The sequence below is a fragment of the Phoenix dactylifera genome, chromosome 4 (genome assembly GCF_009389715.1).
Source record: "Phoenix dactylifera cultivar Barhee BC4 chromosome 4, palm_55x_up_171113_PBpolish2nd_filt_p, whole genome shotgun sequence".
In the NCBI taxonomy this organism is placed as follows: Eukaryota; Viridiplantae; Streptophyta; class Magnoliopsida; order Arecales; family Arecaceae; genus Phoenix; species Phoenix dactylifera.
Genome location: NC_052395.1, coordinates 13,053,494 through 13,071,546, shown reverse-complemented (window position 1 = coordinate 13,071,546; position 18,053 = coordinate 13,053,494). Strand labels below are relative to the sequence as shown.

At 38.5% G+C, this 18,053-nt stretch overlaps 1 protein-coding gene across 1 annotated transcript; it reads left to right on the top strand.

Moving 5' to 3' along the window:
• The first annotated feature begins 2,661 nt into the window (after positions 1-2,661).
• LOC103712721 (pentatricopeptide repeat-containing protein At3g62890-like) lies at positions 2,662-5,414 on the top strand. The gene is made up of 2 exons (XM_008799326.4): positions 2,662-3,395; positions 3,728-5,414. The coding sequence occupies exons 1-2, from the start codon at positions 2,712-2,714 to the stop codon at positions 4,919-4,921; spliced, it is 1,878 nt and encodes a 625-aa protein (XP_008797548.2). The 5' UTR covers positions 2,662-2,711; the 3' UTR covers positions 4,922-5,414.
• Positions 5,415-18,053: the final 12,639 nt, after the last annotated feature.

The window sequence follows — 18,053 nt, the reverse complement described above, 5'->3', positions numbered from 1 at the left end:
CGTTCCCATTTCCTTCATCGATCTCGTTATTCCTAAAAGAAAGATCCTGCGGACATGACCTAAAGCCAAGAAGACATAAACCCATATAGGAGAGATGGAGCAATCTTGATTCTTGGTCTTGTTTGGGACGGCAAGAAAGATCTTGCGGACAGTACCTAAAGCCAAGAAGACATAATGTCATAAACCCATATAGGAGAGATGGAGCAATATAGGAGAGATGGAGCAATCTTGATTCCTGGTCTTGTTTGAGACAGACTTGTATCGGAAGTTGAAGCAATCCAGAAGAAATCGGGGTTGAAAATAAAAAAAAAAAATCATGGTTTTTTTTATTGTTGTGTTCTTGTTATTCAGAAGAAATCGGAGCTGAAAAGGGTTTTGTGACTCAGATAAAGGTATAGTTCTAATGGGTTGGGTCAAGTCAAATTGCTATATTATCATTGTTGTCTTAATCTACAATTTCATCTTAAAAAAACAAAAAAAAGCTAGCTAAATCATACTATCTGAATTTTTTTTATTATGTATGAGTATTTGAAATTTACTCGACAAATAACCGATGTAGGACTAAGTATACGTCCACATGAGGATCCTCATATAGTCATTCCATTTAAAACTTGACAAATCCACGCTATGATATCTCCTATTCTATATAGATCATGAGCTGAATCTGTTCTCCTAATATCTATCATAAATCTAAGATCTAATCCCAAGATATTATTTAGATCGTCGCAATTGATCAATAACATTATATGCTATTGGTGGTATACTCGTTGAAAAGACACCCGAGAAACATAAACCATAAGGTACGAGCATTTAAGATTCCGACAGATTAAGATGAGCTGGGTCAGGTTGGGATGTGGGAGTGGACCCAGAAAAAGATAGTTTTTATCCGGTGGAAGATGTCGAAATTGCAGGTGGTAATAGTAAAGCCAGTTGATAACGCAGTAATTATTCATCACCACTAACTCGAGACATCTTACCGGAAGAGGAAGGTACGAACCAGCTGAATTACTAGTTTTTTTATGACTACCAATGGCAAAGCCACCAGTTCTTTCAATCAAAGTTTCAAGAGCTTGCCTTGGTTAGGTTTCACGGGCAATTTGCGGGACGGCAATCTTTAAAAAGTTTAATGAAACGTTCAAATTAGTTTGCAAGTATATGCCATTTCTCCATTAACATGTGCAAATAAAAAAGCTTATGTGTGGATTCTAAGGTTGGATACAAATCCTTGCTGCTCCTCTCAAATTCTGTTTTCCGAGACTCATAGAATCAGAAGTGTTACGGGGGGTTCTCCGAATTTAGTCCCACATCGGCTAATCAGCGGAAAGGTTTGTGCCTTAAATGGGGGGGCTCAATAACCTCTTCTCACCGAGGCGCCTTTTGAAGGGCAAACCCGTGAGGGGTGGAATGGGTGGTTCCAACCGGGGCGCCGTCAAAGCGCGGACCCCCGGGAGCGGTCACGATCCCCGATCCCCAAAGCGGACAATACCTCGGTGAGGACACGGTCGCTTTCCCTGCTCGGCTGGTGTGTGGGCTGTGCTGGTGACGGGGTGCAAATCCCGCATCAGATGGCGCTAGAGGAAGGGCCTGGCCCTCCGCCTATCCAGCAAGGAGCCGACCCGGGCACAGGACCTTCCCGCTGGGGGGGCTGTGTTACGGGGGGTTCCCCGAATTTAGTCCCACATCAGCTAATCAGCGGAAAGGTCTGTGCCTTAAATGGGGGGCTTAATAACCTCTTCTCACCGAGGCGCCTTTTGAAGGGCAAACCCGTGAGGGGTGGAATGGGTGGTTCCACCCGGGGCGCCGTCAAAGCGCGGACCCCCGGGAGCGGTCACGATCCTCGATCCCCAAAGCGGACAATACCTCGGTGAGGACGCGGTCGCTTTCCCTGCTCGGCTGGTGTGTGGGCTGTGCTGGTGACGGGGTGCAAATCCCGCATCAAGAAGCATAGTATAGAATTCTTGTTAGTAAATAGCTTGAGTTGATATAGAAAAAAGTTGATAGTGCTTCCTTTTCCGGTTTGTAACGTTTGAGAATTTTATATTTAAAATTTTAGGGTCTATTATTTCTGTTTCCAAAAAACATCCAAGAGGAAAAGTATAATAAACCGAACAACCACATGGTGAAGCCCTTTTGATTTTTTAAACTGTTAGTAAAATCTTTAGAAGCATTGGCAGCAACAATTTAATGATTCCACGGATCAGTAAAAATCTTAAGAAGGAACAGCAAAAGTTCTGTGCAAATGCTGCCTTCCACGTCAATCTCCATGCTAGATTTTAATAATTTATTGAAAAAAAAACTCAAAACATAAGGATGGCAGCAGGGCCAAATAAGCTCTTATTTATCTTTTTTTTTTAAAAAAAAATTCATGTTCCCACTGCAGGCTTGGCTGTAATATTCAACAGGCTTCAAGATTGATACGTAAGTGATTTTGTCTTGTATCATAACTTTGCACGACTCTCAAAGTATGGCTTTTTCGCATCCTAAGCCCTCTATAGATCAGGGGAAATCGGAACCATCGATGGGAAGATGGGATGCTTTTCTCCTCTCTGATCAATCACCTACATCGCACGTGTGATGCTCCCGCCACGTTTATCTCACGTGCGCAACCGTAGGCGGCTTTGCAGCTTGACACCGGGTGTTTGCGTGGTTGCGAGTCGAAAGTTTCGAAAGTTTCTCGGACCGTTGCCATCTCGAAGCCAACCCTTCCCGCCATGCTGCAACGGCTCTCCACCGCCCCATCCCCAACCAAAACCCTTCGTTTCAGCTCGCACCACCCTCTCCTCTCCCTCCTGAACTCGTGCAAAACCCTGGACCAAATCAAGCAAGCCCACGCCAAGATGATCGCCGCCGGCCTCTTCCTCCACCCCTTCCCACCCAGCAAGCTCCTCGAGCTCCTGCTCTCCCCTTCCCCTCCCCTCCTCCCCTACGCCGACCTCGTCTTCCGCCACTCCCCTTCCCCTCCTCTCTTCTCTTACAACACCCTCATCAAGGCCCATTCCTCGCCCGCCTCCCTCCTCCTCTTCCGCTCCCTGCTTCGTGACCCTTCGGCTCCGCTTCCCAACCAGTACACCTTCGCGTTTGTCCTGGCTGCGTGCGGGCCGGAAGGATTCGGGCTCGTGGAGGGGGAGCAGGTGAGGGGCCAATTGATCCGGCGTGGGTTCGAGGCCAATGTGTTTGTTTCGAACGTGGTGATTCGGATGTATGGGAGTTGGGGGCTGTTGGATGATGCGAGGAAGGTGTTTGATGAAAGTTCTGAGAGGGATCTGGTCTCGTGGAATTCGTTGATCGGTGGATATGCAGGGGCTGGTGATGTAGATCGTGCCAAGGAATTGTTTGATGAGATGCCAGAAAGGGATGTTGTTTCCTGGAGTACGGTTATTGCAGGCTACGTGCAGGTAAAAACGGGTTTCAAATATCATTATTGCAGGCTATATGATTTGTTTTGACTGAATATATTTGTTTTATTTGCTTCATACTACAGCTTTTTTTTTTGTGGGTGATTCTTTCTGATATGGATTGAATTTTTCAAATTAACTGGTTCCTTATGATTACTATTAACTGATTTCGGTCGCAGTGATTGTCCTTTATATCCATTTTACACCTACTGTTCGTAAATCAAGGCTTCCTCTGCCGAATGAAGGCAGGCTCTCCTAATCTTCTGAACGTGCACTCTGTTATATGACCCTTTGGATGTTGACTTGCATTAAATTTCACTAGCCTTTTTTAGGTGGGATGCTTTGTTGAGGCAATGGAACTCTTCCGTGAGATGCAGCTTGCAGGAGCTACACCTAATGAGTTCACGCTCACAACTGTTCTTGCAGCCTGTGCTAATCTGGTGGCTTTGGATCAAGGAAGATGGATTCACATCTATATTAACAAAGCTAGGATCAAGATGAATGATAGATTGCTTGCTGGTCTCATTGATATGTATGCCAAGTGTGGAGAGGTAGAATCTGCATGGAAATTATTCAATGATCAAACTAATACAAAACGAACTGTTCGGCCTTGGAATGCTATGCTTAGTGGCTTTGCTATTCATGGCAGATCTGATGAAGCAGTCAAACTCTTTGAAAGGATGAAGAAAATAAATGTTCTTCCTGATAAAGTAACTTTTGTATCCTTGCTTAATGCTTGTAGCCATGGAAGATTAGTGCACCAGGGGAGATTATATCTCAGTTCAATGAAGAGTGTCCATGGCATAGATCCAGAAATTGAGCATTATGGATGTATGGTGGATCTTCTTGGCCGTGCTGGGCTCTTGAAAGAGGCAGAAGAGATGATATCAACTATGCCTATGGCTCCAGATACTGTCATATGGGGTGCATTACTGGGTGCTTGTTGCATACATGGAGACATAGAGATGGGAAAGAGGATAGGGAAACTCATTAGTGAAGTGGAGCCGAAACATGTTGGCTGTCATGTTCTATTAGCAAATATTTATTCTGGATCTAGGAGATGGAATGATGCAAGGGATGTGAGGAAGCACCTTGAAATTGCCAATGGGAGAAAGACACCAGGTTGCAGTTCCATCGAACTAAACGGGATGTTCTATCAATTTCTTGTGGGAGATCGATCCCATCCACAGACAAAGCAGATCTACTCATTCTTGGATGAGATGGCTATCAAACTAAAGATCGCAGGCTATACCCCAGAAGTTGGAGAAGTGCTGCTTGATATTGATGAAGAAGACAGGGAGACTGCTCTATCAAGACACAGTGAGAAACTAGCCATTGCTTTTGGGCTGATGAATACTAGTTCAGGAACCCCAATCCGAATTGTGAAAAATTTGCGGGTCTGTAGGGACTGCCACCATGCTACAAAGTTCATCTCCAAGGTTTATGACCGGGAGATTATAGTTCGGGATAGGATTCGGTTTCACCACTTCAAAGATGGATACTGTTCTTGCAAGGATTATTGGTAGAAGGCCTCAGTAGGAGAATGGAGTTGCAGTTGACAACTCAGCTTGCTTCATCATTTTAACATGAGAAACTTGGTTGAAGTTTTTTCACGTCAAAGTTGGATGCTGTTCCTGCAATGATTATTGGTAGAAGGCCACAGCAGGAGAATGTAGGAGTTACAGTTGACAACTCAGCTTGCTTAATCAACATCTTAACATGATGAACTTGATTGAAGTTTTTCCTGATTTTTTATTTTTTTTAGCAAAAGTCATATCTATTCTCTCTTTTTTTTTCCCACCAATTGTTTGAGAATTGTAAAAGATAGCCATTCTTTTGTTAATTATTTATGCAAAGGAATCATATTTATAGAATGACATGCTCCTAAACCGAAAGGTCTTGTAAACATCAGTTGATCCGCACTGGAAACATTTAAAGCTCATTGTGTAAAGGCACTAATTTACATTAGACATGATAGTAGTGCACTCCATGTATGAATCACGGAATTTATTTGATCAACATGTTGTCACTGTATAGGTTCACATATTGAATGAATTTTCTTGTGATTCGTATCTTCTTCTGCTATTAGAAGAATTCAATAGAAATCACAAAAAAGGAAATAATTTATAGAAAATTATAATAACTGAACAGAACCTTGAAGTGGGGAAGGATGCTACATAGCCCAGATATTTATGTGATGCAAGAAGAATGGTAATGACAAGTTCGGCAAATAAAGCAGCACTGATAAGTACTATTACTAAATATAATAAGTAGCTCATGAATAATTGCAATTAAAGGAATTATTTTTATACAATTAAATTATACGGGAGTATTTGGCGTATAACTCAGAAAGTTGCTACTGCTTTTATTGTATTCGAGGATTAGATATTATGAAATCCATGCATAAGTTCATGTGCAACTATTGATGTTGTTTAGTACTAGAATGGGACTTTATTTATAACATGTATTCATTTCTCTGCTTATATGAGATTGTATTCAATTTTATTCCAGTGCATGTTAAATGAGTATCACACAGTCTGAAGACATTATTACTATCACATGATTAGCATGTTAGTTTCACAAACAAGAGGAAATCAATCTGACTGTTCTGTGAGACTCTTATTGCTGGATTGGTTTGTTTTGGGGAGATAATTATAGCATTTTTTGAAATCCGGCAACAATTAACTATAGCTTTCATTTGAGAAGCATGAGAACTATCATTTGGAATCAGATTTAAATTTTTTAAGGCTGTGTGATCAATAAGATCTGATAAATCTTAATAGATGGCTCATCCTGCAATCTCAACTTTCATGAGATTGCACTTGCTAAGTCTAGCATTCAAAGATGACACTTGCACTTGCTTCTAATGATGCTGCACAAAAAAATAAAAGAAAAGAAAAGATTCAGTGCCAAGGCACACACCATGTATAAGGAAAGTAGTTGCTTAAAAAGGATTATCAGCAATCACCATTTACCTAATCTATACTCATGCGTTTACCAAACAAGATACATTTAGTAAATAGCTGAAATTACTTCATCTGAAATCATCATACAATTTAGTCAAAGAAGAAAAAATAGAGTTCATAGTATGTCAGAGTCAAATAAATCCCCATAAATATGGAGCAAATTTCTCTCATGTCAGCACACTTTCAAAATACAACCTCTCCAACCAGTGAATGAATCAGGCCCTACAGCAAATGGTACCCATTCAATTTCACAAAAGCATAAAAATGAATTTAATTCCTTGTAAATATCAACCCAATTAAACCCTAGGAGTCAGTAACAAATTCTAAAGGAAATGCAGTATTATCCTTCTGTCTGGCTGAAACATTGCTTCCCTGTCTTCAACTCGACAGTTTCTTCAGAAGATTGAGGTCAGAGAGGTGACAAGGCCACTACCTTGCCAATAATTATTAGAGTCGGGGGCACCTAGTCTGCTAATTTAACTTTGTCGAACGGATCCTTCAGCTCTGCAAATATCTATATCAAAGGAACTTATAGCTCAAATTTTGTAAAACAAGGGTTGAGTAGAACAGCCATTGCCCGAGGATAAATTTTGTCGGTCCATTGTCTGCAAATCTTCAGTCTCAAGGATTACTTGATGATTCTACATTTAGATTTATTACATCTTTTCATAGAATTTTAAAAAATATGAATTCATTACTGACCATTTATTGCGGTGGGGTAGTTCCTTGCTCCACTGCAACAGCTGGAGTGTCTGATGGTAACTGGTAAGCCATGATTCATCAATTCCAGAGCAAGAGCTCAGAGGGTCGATCAGGATCAGCAGCATTTTCTGTCATATATAGAGGACCTGTTCCTCCATTTCTTGAGTTCCCGGACAACGATATCGCACATTAGCAAAAGAGCAAAGGTCAGAGGGTCTACGTGCAGTCGGACCTCCGGCTGCTGTTCCGGCCGCAACCGCCGGTCCTCTGGCCACAGCTGTCGTCGGAGGTCTCCTCCTCTCCTCCCCTGTTTCTTGGTAGGGCGGGTTCTCATCCCCTGTTCCGCCAAAGAAAAGGAGGATAGGGCAATGAAGAAGAGAGGCAAAAGAATGGATGAAAGCAAGAAAGAAAAAGAAAAGAAAAAAAAAAAGGAAAAAAAGAAAAGAAAAGAGAAAATAGGAGAGAGAAAATTGGGAAAAAATATATACAGGTAAAAAAAAGTTATTGAGATTTTATTTTGGTGTTGCACCGACCGCTTGGACTAGTCTTTTCTACCTCTTTACCCAGTTTGGACTTGAAGCCTACTCAAGTCCATTTTTGTTTCTCTATAGTTTCTTAAATTGTATGTAGATTTTCAAATAGTTGAATGTCAATTTAGTTATCTTCTTAAATGTTTTGGATAAGTATAGCGATTTGTCCAATTGAACCTAATGATCTTTGGATGAACAAAAGTAAATGACCTTTGCACAAACCTTACTAATTCTTAAATTATTGATCAATTTAATTTATATAAAATAGAAAAATATAAAATATAGTGATGCGATTGGCTCTGCATTTTCTTAAAAATTTAGGATCCATGATTATGATAAATTCATATCTTAGTATTGTGCTTTACTGTGGATGATTTATGCATGAATTATATTCTCTAAAATTATGGAAAAAAATTGCATTTTACTATGAAATGATTTATATGGCAAGATTATGCATTTTAAACTTTTATGATACTATTAAGCATGTTTTTAACCTAATTATATGGGTATGGTTTATAAAAAATATGAAATATTTTATGAGCTCTCAAATAGTTATGGACGCCCCTAGAAATGGGGGCCAATCGACACTCTGAAGCTAGCATCCAATGAAAACGGCCTTCTGCCAATGGGTTAAAGTTATAACGAATACGAACTATGATATCTTATTGATTATGAAAATTGCTTGTCACAGGTTATAGTGACCATATTGCGAAAAATCTGTGAGCATTGTTTTAAATTGATAGTATGGATAAATGACAAACATTTGATGATTGTAAATATTTTAAATTATATTTTTTAGCTTTACGAACTTGCATGATTTGTGCATACATGATTGGATTGCTAAGATATAGTTTGTTATTATGTGTATGAAATGCTTTGTTTTACGGTAAAAATTTACTTTCCAAATGGTGCATTAAATCATATAAAATTTTTTACTTGATCCGATGGTTGCTTATTGAGCCCCGAAGCTCATTCGTCTCTTTATATTTTTTTCAAATAATTAAGGTCGCTAGGAGTCGGGAGGAATAAATGAAATGAAGGACAAGGGGATACACTCAAAGCATAGTAGCAAGTTACTCATAAATTTAGTTTATGACTATAAAATTTTTTAGTTATGTAGCTTCGAAGATGTGTTGGATTTAGATGCTATGTGCCCCCTTCTCCTTAATTAATGAATGAAAAAACTTTGGACCACTTTCATTATTGAATAAATTTTTTATATAGATTTATTATTGTGGGCAATACCCCGCGATAGAATGACCATGTTATGCTCCGGATCTGGGGCATAACGCTTTATAACCCAACTTTCATAGTGTGTTTGCTGTATGTTGAAGATAAAGGGGCGCTAATATATCATTTACATTGAGAAAGGTCACTATTGTTTCTCCAAGCATATGTCGAGGCACTTTTTGCCTTATCCTACCATTTCTAATGCCATGACAACCGTTGGATGTCATGAACTTTGTTTTGCGACTCGATTAGACTGAGCTCCCTTGTATTCCTACTTTAATTCATCTCATTGTAATAAGATCTGAAACATGGAATCACCAATAGTTTATACTAAAACATATGCAATTTATTTTTGGAGTGTCAAATGAGTAACTTATTTGAAAAAAGTTTGTGGTTATGCAGGAGCAAGCTCCTCATAGGAATGATAGGCAAACGAGGCTTAAAAACCTAACATGAAATAACTCAGAGATGGTAATAATTTAATGACTTAACACACCATGAACCATATGCAAGATGTAACTGTAAAATTGGCTGCCTCAGAAGACAGTTACTTACAGAGAGGAGGAAAAAAAGCTGGTCTCCTCTAAGAGGTGAATAATGATGACAGCTAGAATGTTGAGGGCCAAAATCAAAATGGATCATTACTGAATTTGTTACCAGTTTCCACCGCATATATCCATGTAGCATAAAGTCTAATTGTTACGGAACTCCCGGTAGTTACAGATACAGCAAATAACGAAACAACCAAGCCAATGACTTCTTGCTATGAGTGAATTTGACATTGTAACAGTGGAGAAAAGATGACGCTTTAAGAGTGAAAGATAATGGCTACCAACCAGAAGATAATGGCAGTACAATCCACTTCTTCACATTTATAACTGTAAGCAAATTCTCAAGTATATCATCTGTCACGCCGTGCCCGAAGCGCGGCAGACTCCGCACGCCCGCACGGCGGACCATATAGGCATGCAAGACAACTGATTATATAGAAGCAATTACAAATCCTTAAAATTTATTTAAATATTAATTTAATCAAATAGTTTTTGCAATAATTTCAAAATAACATGTGCTGATATAAATCAAATAATATAGCTAATCTAACTAAAATGCCAATAATAGAATAAAATCTTTAGAATCTAGCGCACTCCTCAATCCCGTGCGATCATGCCTCTGGATCTGCAAAACAGAAAAAATACGATAATGAGCTGCACTAGCCAAGTAAGCAACATAATACCTCAGAGTGGGGACAAAGTATGCCAGATAATTAATCAAAACACAAAACAATGACTGAAAAATAAATCACAAATAACATATATATTTTTTAAATTTACTAAGCATTTTTATAAAAAACTCTGATACCAGAATCCTAACATAAATCTGCTATGGCCGTGTAACTCGGTGGCATTGGTTGCACAAAGTGCCAAATTTACTATTATTAACCACCAGTGGTAAAGGCGTCCAAAATCCACTATTATTGACCACCAGTGGCAATGGTGTCCAAATCCATTATCCTAATCACCGGCGACACGGTGTCGAAATCGGTTTCTTACAGATATATTTCGATAGAGCCAAAAATAATCTCCATTGGCAGGGCTAGAACAGATCATAGCCATGCTGAAAATACATATATATAAAAATAGATTTCATAAGTTGCCCAGTTATATTTTATAGTTTTCATACCATATAACATAATTTTTAAATAATATTTAACATGTCTGACCAATTTTACTAAGTACAAAATATATCTCAAAATTTAATTAATTAATGATTAATTTATCAAATAATTTAGAAAACACACTTTGAAGTATTAAGTTACTTTTTCTCGCTTTAATCCTATTTCAGGTAGGCAAATCATGTTCACCTATTTAAATATCACTAAATATAATTAACTTCTTTGTTAATTTCAAAGCTAAGCAAAACCAAAAATACTATTGGACATGACCCAATAGGGCCCAAACTTGACCTATAATGAGTACGGCCCAATAGGGACCGAACTTGGTCCACATTGGACACAGCCCTACAAGGCCCAAAGTTGGCCCATAACGAGCACGTCCCAATAGGGCCCAAGCTCGGCTCATAATGGGCACGACCCAGCAGGCCCGCATTGGCCCATATTGGACACGACCCAGTAGGGCTCAAACTTGGTTCGTAATGGATCTGACCCAATAGGGCCCCAAACTTGGCCTACATCGGACGCGGCCCGCATTGGCCCACATTGGACACGACCTAATAAGGGCCCGATTTCGACCCATAATTGGCACGATCCAGTAGGGCCCAAATTTGGCCCATGAAGGGAATGGCCCAACAGGGCCCAAAGTGGCTGAACAGGCCCAAGTTTGCCCCGCAATGGGCACGACCCAATCCCAAAGCAGTTGAATTGGGCCCAAGTTTGGCCCGAGATGGGCATGACCCAATAGGGCCCAAAGCGGCTGAACTGGGCCCAAGTTTAGCCTGAGATGGGCACGACCCAACAGGGCCCAAAGCGACTGAATTGGGCCCAAGTTTGGCCCGCAATGGGCACGGCCCAAAGCGGTTGAATTGGGCCCACATTGAACAAGCCCAAGCTTGGCTGGTTTGGCCTACGATGGGCCACTTCAACCCGTTGAACTTAGAAACAGGGGAAGAAGAAAAAATGGAAAAGAGGGAAGGAAGAGGGAAGTCGGCAGGGTGGCCGGAGGCCGTCATCCGGTCGATGGCCAGCCGACTGCAGTGGTGGCCGGCGCGGAGGAAAAATCGAGATCGTTTTTGGTTTGGCCCGAAACATGAGAAAGGGAAAAAACTTTCCATAAGCTTCGATTGGAGTAACAAAGGAAGAGCTTACCAGTGCGTCGGTGGAGGCGGCGGGTCTCAGCCGATGAGCGGTTAGGTCCTGTGGCTAGCGGCGGCGACGACGGAGCTCCGAACAGGAAGTAGATCTCGGAATGAGGCTCGGAACAGGGCTCGGAAGCGAAGTTTTGGTGGCGCTCGGCCGGGGTGGCACACCAGTCATCGGAGGAGAGGGAGGAGAGAGCTCGGTGCTTTCAGGAGGGTGAGGAGGCAGGCTTTTATAGAGCATCTCCACTGCAGATAAGCTCGCGGGCGGTTGCACCGCCCACGAGGTTTGTGGCAACGACGCCACGACACGGCCGACAATTGTTCTAACTCCCCAGCGTGGTCGGGGAGTTTAACTACTGCAGAGTGGCCGCAGCTCCGCAGCAGTTCGGCTCCGCAGAAGATGAAGTAGGAACTCCCTACTCCATTTCTTTGGGCTGGGCTGAAGTCGGTTGCCCTACCGGCTTCAGCCCATTTACTCCTCACATTCTCTCCTCCTTAAAAAAAATTTGTCCTCGAAATTGAACATACCTTACCTTGCAAAAAGGTTTGGATATTTTTTCTTCATCTCGTCCTCCAATTCCCAAGTAGTGTCTTGTTCTATGTGATTACTCCACTGGACCTTGACATAAGGAATCGTACGCCTCCTTAATGCTTGTTCTTTCCTATTAACCACACGTACAGGCTGCTCATCATATGTCAAGTCCTCTCCAAGCTGCAAGGGAGCTACTTCTACCACATGGCCCGAATCTGGAATATACTTTCTTAACATGGTAACATGGAAAACATTATGAACCCTTGATAGTGACGCTGGAAGTGCCAATCTGTATGCAACAGCTCTAACTCTTTTTAGAATTTCAAAGGGTCCCACATAACGCGGACCAAGTTTTCCACGAATTTCAAATCGCATTACTCTTTTGGTAGGAGATACTTTCAAAAGTAGATAATCTCCGACTTGGAATTCTAATTCTCGCTTTCTATTATCTGCATAACGTTTCTATCTACTCTGAGCTATCCGGAGGCATTCTCTGATTAGCTAAATATTTTCTACTATTTGCTGAATAATCTCAGGACCCATAAATTTTCTTTCACCAACATCATCCCAATATATAGGAGATTTGCACTTCCTTCCATACAAAGCCTTATAAGGTGCCATTTGAATACTTACTTGGTAGCTATTATTATATGCAAACTCAAGCAAAGGCAAATGACGGTCCCAAGAACCTCTCATATCAATCACACAAGCTCTCAACATATCTTCCAAGATCTGGATGGTCCTTTTTGACTAGCCATCGGTCTGAGGGTAGAAAAATGTGCTGAAACTAAGAGTGGTTCTCAAAGCTTTATGCAAACTACCCCAAAAATGAGATACAAACCATGAGTCTCTATCCAAAACAATGGATATAGGCACTCCATGCAGCCTTACTATCTTAGTACTCCCAAGATACAATGTATATCCAATATTATGAGCTTCTCCCATAATTTCTCTTTTTAATTCAGAGTTATTTGGAATACACATTCTGTTCCTGAATCTCAATGATCCATCCTCATGAATTCTGAACTTTGACTAAGAACTTGACTCAATATCAATTCTAATCTTTTGCAACTGAGGGTCATTTACTTGTGCAATTTTAATCCTTTCTATCAGGGTAGGTTGGACATGCAAATTTGCCAAATGTGTATCAGGATCATGCCAACATAAGTAATGTCTCCAGATTTTCAATGTGTTGCCCAAGGAGACAACCCAAGAGGGGGGGTGAATTGGGTTTTCTAAAAATTATGTTCCCTAATTTTTACTTTGAGTTGAATGCTGCGGGATGATAAGATGTTACTTACTTAAGCTCTAGGTAATTACAAGTAAAGTAGAGGGAAATTAAGCTAGAGCAATTATATTATTGCTTTAGGGTGCAATTGATCTAAAATTAACTTATAGTTGTATGATCAATTTTAATCTATGTGAATGGTAAGAATGGAGTGGAAGCTAAGCAAGTTCTAAACTATCACTTATAAATCAATAGGAAACAAAGCTAGAGATATTACACACTCAAGTATGAATGTAAGGCATGAAACACAAGAGATAAAGCATCACAAACACAAAGATGTATAGTGGTTCGGTGCACCCCAGCACCTACATCCACTTCCCAAGACCTCTTGGGAATTTCACTATAATCCCTCAGATTACAGCCGGTTGTTTTACAAGCTCACAACCCAACTTGTTGTTTTGCGAGATCACAACGAACTCGGTCGGTTTTCACAGGCTCACCGACTAGAACCAACCGATTGTTTTCACGGGCTCACAATCCAACCCAGTTGGTTTTTCCAAAGGCTCATCAACTACAACCTTACAACGATTGTTTTCCGGGTTCACAATCAACCCAGTTGGTTTTGCCCAAAGGCTCACCAACCACAACCTTACAACGTTGGTTTTTTCCTTTGGCTCACCAACAAACCTTAACACCGTTGGTTTTTCCTTTGGCTCACCAACAAACTTTAACCCCTTGATTCAATCCCTTGATTGAATCAAGTTACAATATATTAGACTAAGAATTTAAAGCAAATACAAGCTTCTTAACTAAGCAAATATAGCAAATATAAACAAATAGAGTAAAGAGAAGCCCTCAAACGAGATTTGAAGATGAAGGAACTCGGCTTCTTCTTTACTTGACCCTCTTCTGATTTGGCACGAAGTAGAGGATCACCGAGGCAGCACACGGATGGAGAGGAAGCTTTGGGATTCACTTGGATGCTCTTCTTCTCTCTATTTTACTTTGAATGGCCCTTTTGTGCTTATGGGAGATTTTTCTTGTAATCTCTTTGAAATCTCTTCCCTAAATGTTCTCTCCCACTTCCATACCTTCTCCCCTAGCTCTCCTCTTGATTTTATAGCTTTAGATGGCGTGGAAACAAAAATCTAGCCGTTAGAGACAAAAATAGAGCCGTTGGAGTCAAGAAAAAACTAGCCGTTATGCCTCCCAGCGTGCTAGAGTCGACTCGGCTGAAGCAGGAGTCGACTCGGCTGAAGCAGGAGTCGACTCGGCTGAAATAGGAGTCGACTCGTGAATAGTAGTCTGCCGGCACTGTAGCTGGGAGTCGACTCCGCACTGTAGCACTGAAGTTGGAGTCGACTCGAGATCACTGTAGCGCTGAAAATCAACTCTCTGTCTTTTTGTTTGTTCTCAGTCGGAGTCGACTCGTAGAGTATCGGAGTCGACTCGAGCACTGTTTCTTGAAACTCTAGAGTGCCAGAGTCGACTCTAAACTTCCCGGAGTCGACTCGAGGACTATTCTTTTGAATTTTTCTTTAAATTTGCTCCTCCAACTTGAATTCTTTAAACTTGAAGCTTGGGCCATAAATTGTAGCTTTCTTCCAACTTTTCTTGAGAGCTTTGGAGGCCTTCTTGTATTCTTCCAATCTTGCTATGTTCCTTGCAAAATAAATTCTTTCTCCTTGCAACACAAACATTAGTATTTATACTTCAAGGTTTTGTGATCATCAAAATCAATCTTTAAATCAATCTTTGGGTCATCAGTCTCCCCCTTTTTGATGATGACAAAACTTGGAGTATATGCAATATATTGTGTTCTAGAAGTAATGCATAGCTAAGTTGCATGAAGTAGAAAACATATATATATTTAAAATATACTTCATGATAATGCTTTAGATTTAATCAGCTTAACACAATCAACATATTTCAATTTAAGCTGATTTGTATTCAATTCAAAACATAAAGCATTATGAGCATATACTTAGATATTTCTCCCCCTTTTTGACAACATCAAAAAGGTTGCAAGATAATGAAACATTAAGCACAAAGATAAGAATACTCAAATATTTCTTTTTCTTTTTTTGTACTCTGATTTGCATGTCAAATTATTGCAAGAATATGAATCATATAACTCAAGGCAATAATGTTAGAAAAAGATTAATGAGCATAGATCAGAGCCAATTATAATGAGAACTCATCGAATGTGGTTCCAAAGATAGTTTTCAAATCAAGTGTAGGTGGAATCTTTCTCAAGTTAATTCAAGAAGTATCAAGAATGATTTTCAAAGAAAGCACGAATGAAAATCTAACCATTCTTTAATAACAAGTATGAAAGCTTGTTCATTTAAGATCTTTTGCCTAATATATTAAGTATTTTAGCAACATGAGAGCAATTGAACTAATTTTCAGAGTATAAGAACAAAGTTTTTTTTTTTAAAAAAATATATAGATAACATCATGTTGGATCATTAATTTTTAATGGCTTCAAAGTTCTTTCATGATAAAAGGAATATTGTGGCATACATATCAAAATATGAATTCATGAAATTTATGATATATCTTAGAGCATACATAAAATGCAAAGCTTTGAAAGTTCTTTTAGAGTTCTTTTAAAGACTTTCTTTTATTCCTTAAAAAAATAAGCACAATTTGATACATAAAAATATGAATTGGCACTAAATTGAAGTTCTAAAGAGCAAGCCAATTAGGACTCATTAGTAAATTCCAAAATAGATTTTCTGAGAGATACTCAAGAAAATTCAACACATTATTCTCCCCCTTTTTCATTAAGTTAAAGGCTCTTAAGATCAACTGTTTGAATTGCAATTTGGTTCATGATTTATGCATAAGATATATTAACCAAATAACAAGCCTCAAGGTGTATCATAAATTCTTTCTCTCTCCTTTAGTTATAGATTTATGCGATTAAGTTCCATAAAATTTCTTCTTCTGAAATTTTCTTTCTCCCCCTCAATTGATCATTCCATTTAAGAGTTTAGAATTTGAAGATAATGTTCAATAAAATTGTCAATCTCGAAAATATATTTTCTATAAGTTTCAGCTTATTTTCATAAGACTCAAGGTTTGAGATAAGACAATCTTTATAGAACTCATCTCAAAGTATAAACTTATTATATAATTAAAGCAAGTCTTGCAATATAAGGAGGTTCATCAAAATCAATCCATAAAATTCAAGGTATGCATCAAATTAAAGTAACTTTAGGATAAGATACTGAATATCTAAAGCTCCCCCTCAAAAGATGCATTCTTCTTTAATCATTCTTTTCTTTTGTTGAATTTCAGATTTTAATGATAAACGTGAATAAAACTGAAACTTTATGATATCAAGAATGTAGAGTGATCTAGAATTATTCAAAATTTATAGCAATCACTCTTTTTAATCCTTCAAGAACAAGTTATGCTTCCTCTTAATTTTTGAGAAAATGTACTGAAATATTAATCAGAAAATGATTCATTTGAAGCTCAAATTCTTTCAAAAGCATTTACATTTTCTTTCTTTTAAGAATCATTTGAGTGAGCTGAAATGTTTCTAGACTTAAGATCATTCACTCTCTTAATAATATATATATATATATATTGATGGAAGTATTTAATAATGTAGGAGAGAAAAATATATAGATGATCATTGAAGTATATATATTTATAGAACTCAATTTCTTAATCATAGTTTTTCAGCAATGTATACATGAAGCACAATAAATCTTTTTTAATATCAAAATAAAATCATATATTTAAAAATATTTGTTTGCAATTAAGATCATTGAAAGACACATCATTTAGACCAATATTAGTACACTTTAAAGATAAGAAATGATATGTTTCAGATGCGTATCGGGGCAAGCAATCAAGGCATCAGAATTATTCTATTTTTCTTAAGTTAAGATTTTATTTAGAAATCATATTGAGTTTAAGCTTTTATACAAAATCAGATTCTGAATTTCATAAAGATTTTCAATAGAGACTTTCAAAGTCATAATTTGAGATATGTATCTTTCACATTGTAGCTCATCTTAAATTATTACGATTGAAAACACATATTTCAAACATATAAGAGCATATTCAGAATATTTGTATTTAATATTGAGTTTCGATACAAAATAAAGGATATTTTAACAAGTATTAGGACATTATGTATCAAAGTTAGGCAAGTAGAAAGATAGATCAAGATCAATTCATTTTGCCTAAATAGAAATATCCTTCTCTTCTTCTTTTTGTAAATCTATTTAACTTTCAAAGATAATCGTGAATGATAAAACTGAAATTTCTTTTTAATATTACTTAAAAAAAACTTTATGTAGTATTTTAAACATTCAAACATTGGAACATAAGTTAGTTTGAGGCAAGGGTGAGGCAAGGACTTGTGAGCTAAGTTAAGACATATTTCAAGTTAAGACATATTTCAATCAACTTATCCAAGCATGGAGCATTACAAAATATTGAGAATCCATAATTTAAAACATCATGCCACATGTAAAATATATTATGTGTTAAGTCATGCATTAAAATATTAAGAACAAGCATGTCAAGGATCAAAATCAATTCTTTTTAAATAAACTCTCCCTATTTAAATGTAATCTTCCACTAATTTCATCCTTAAGGTGTGTTTCCAAGTGATTAAAACATGACTTGATT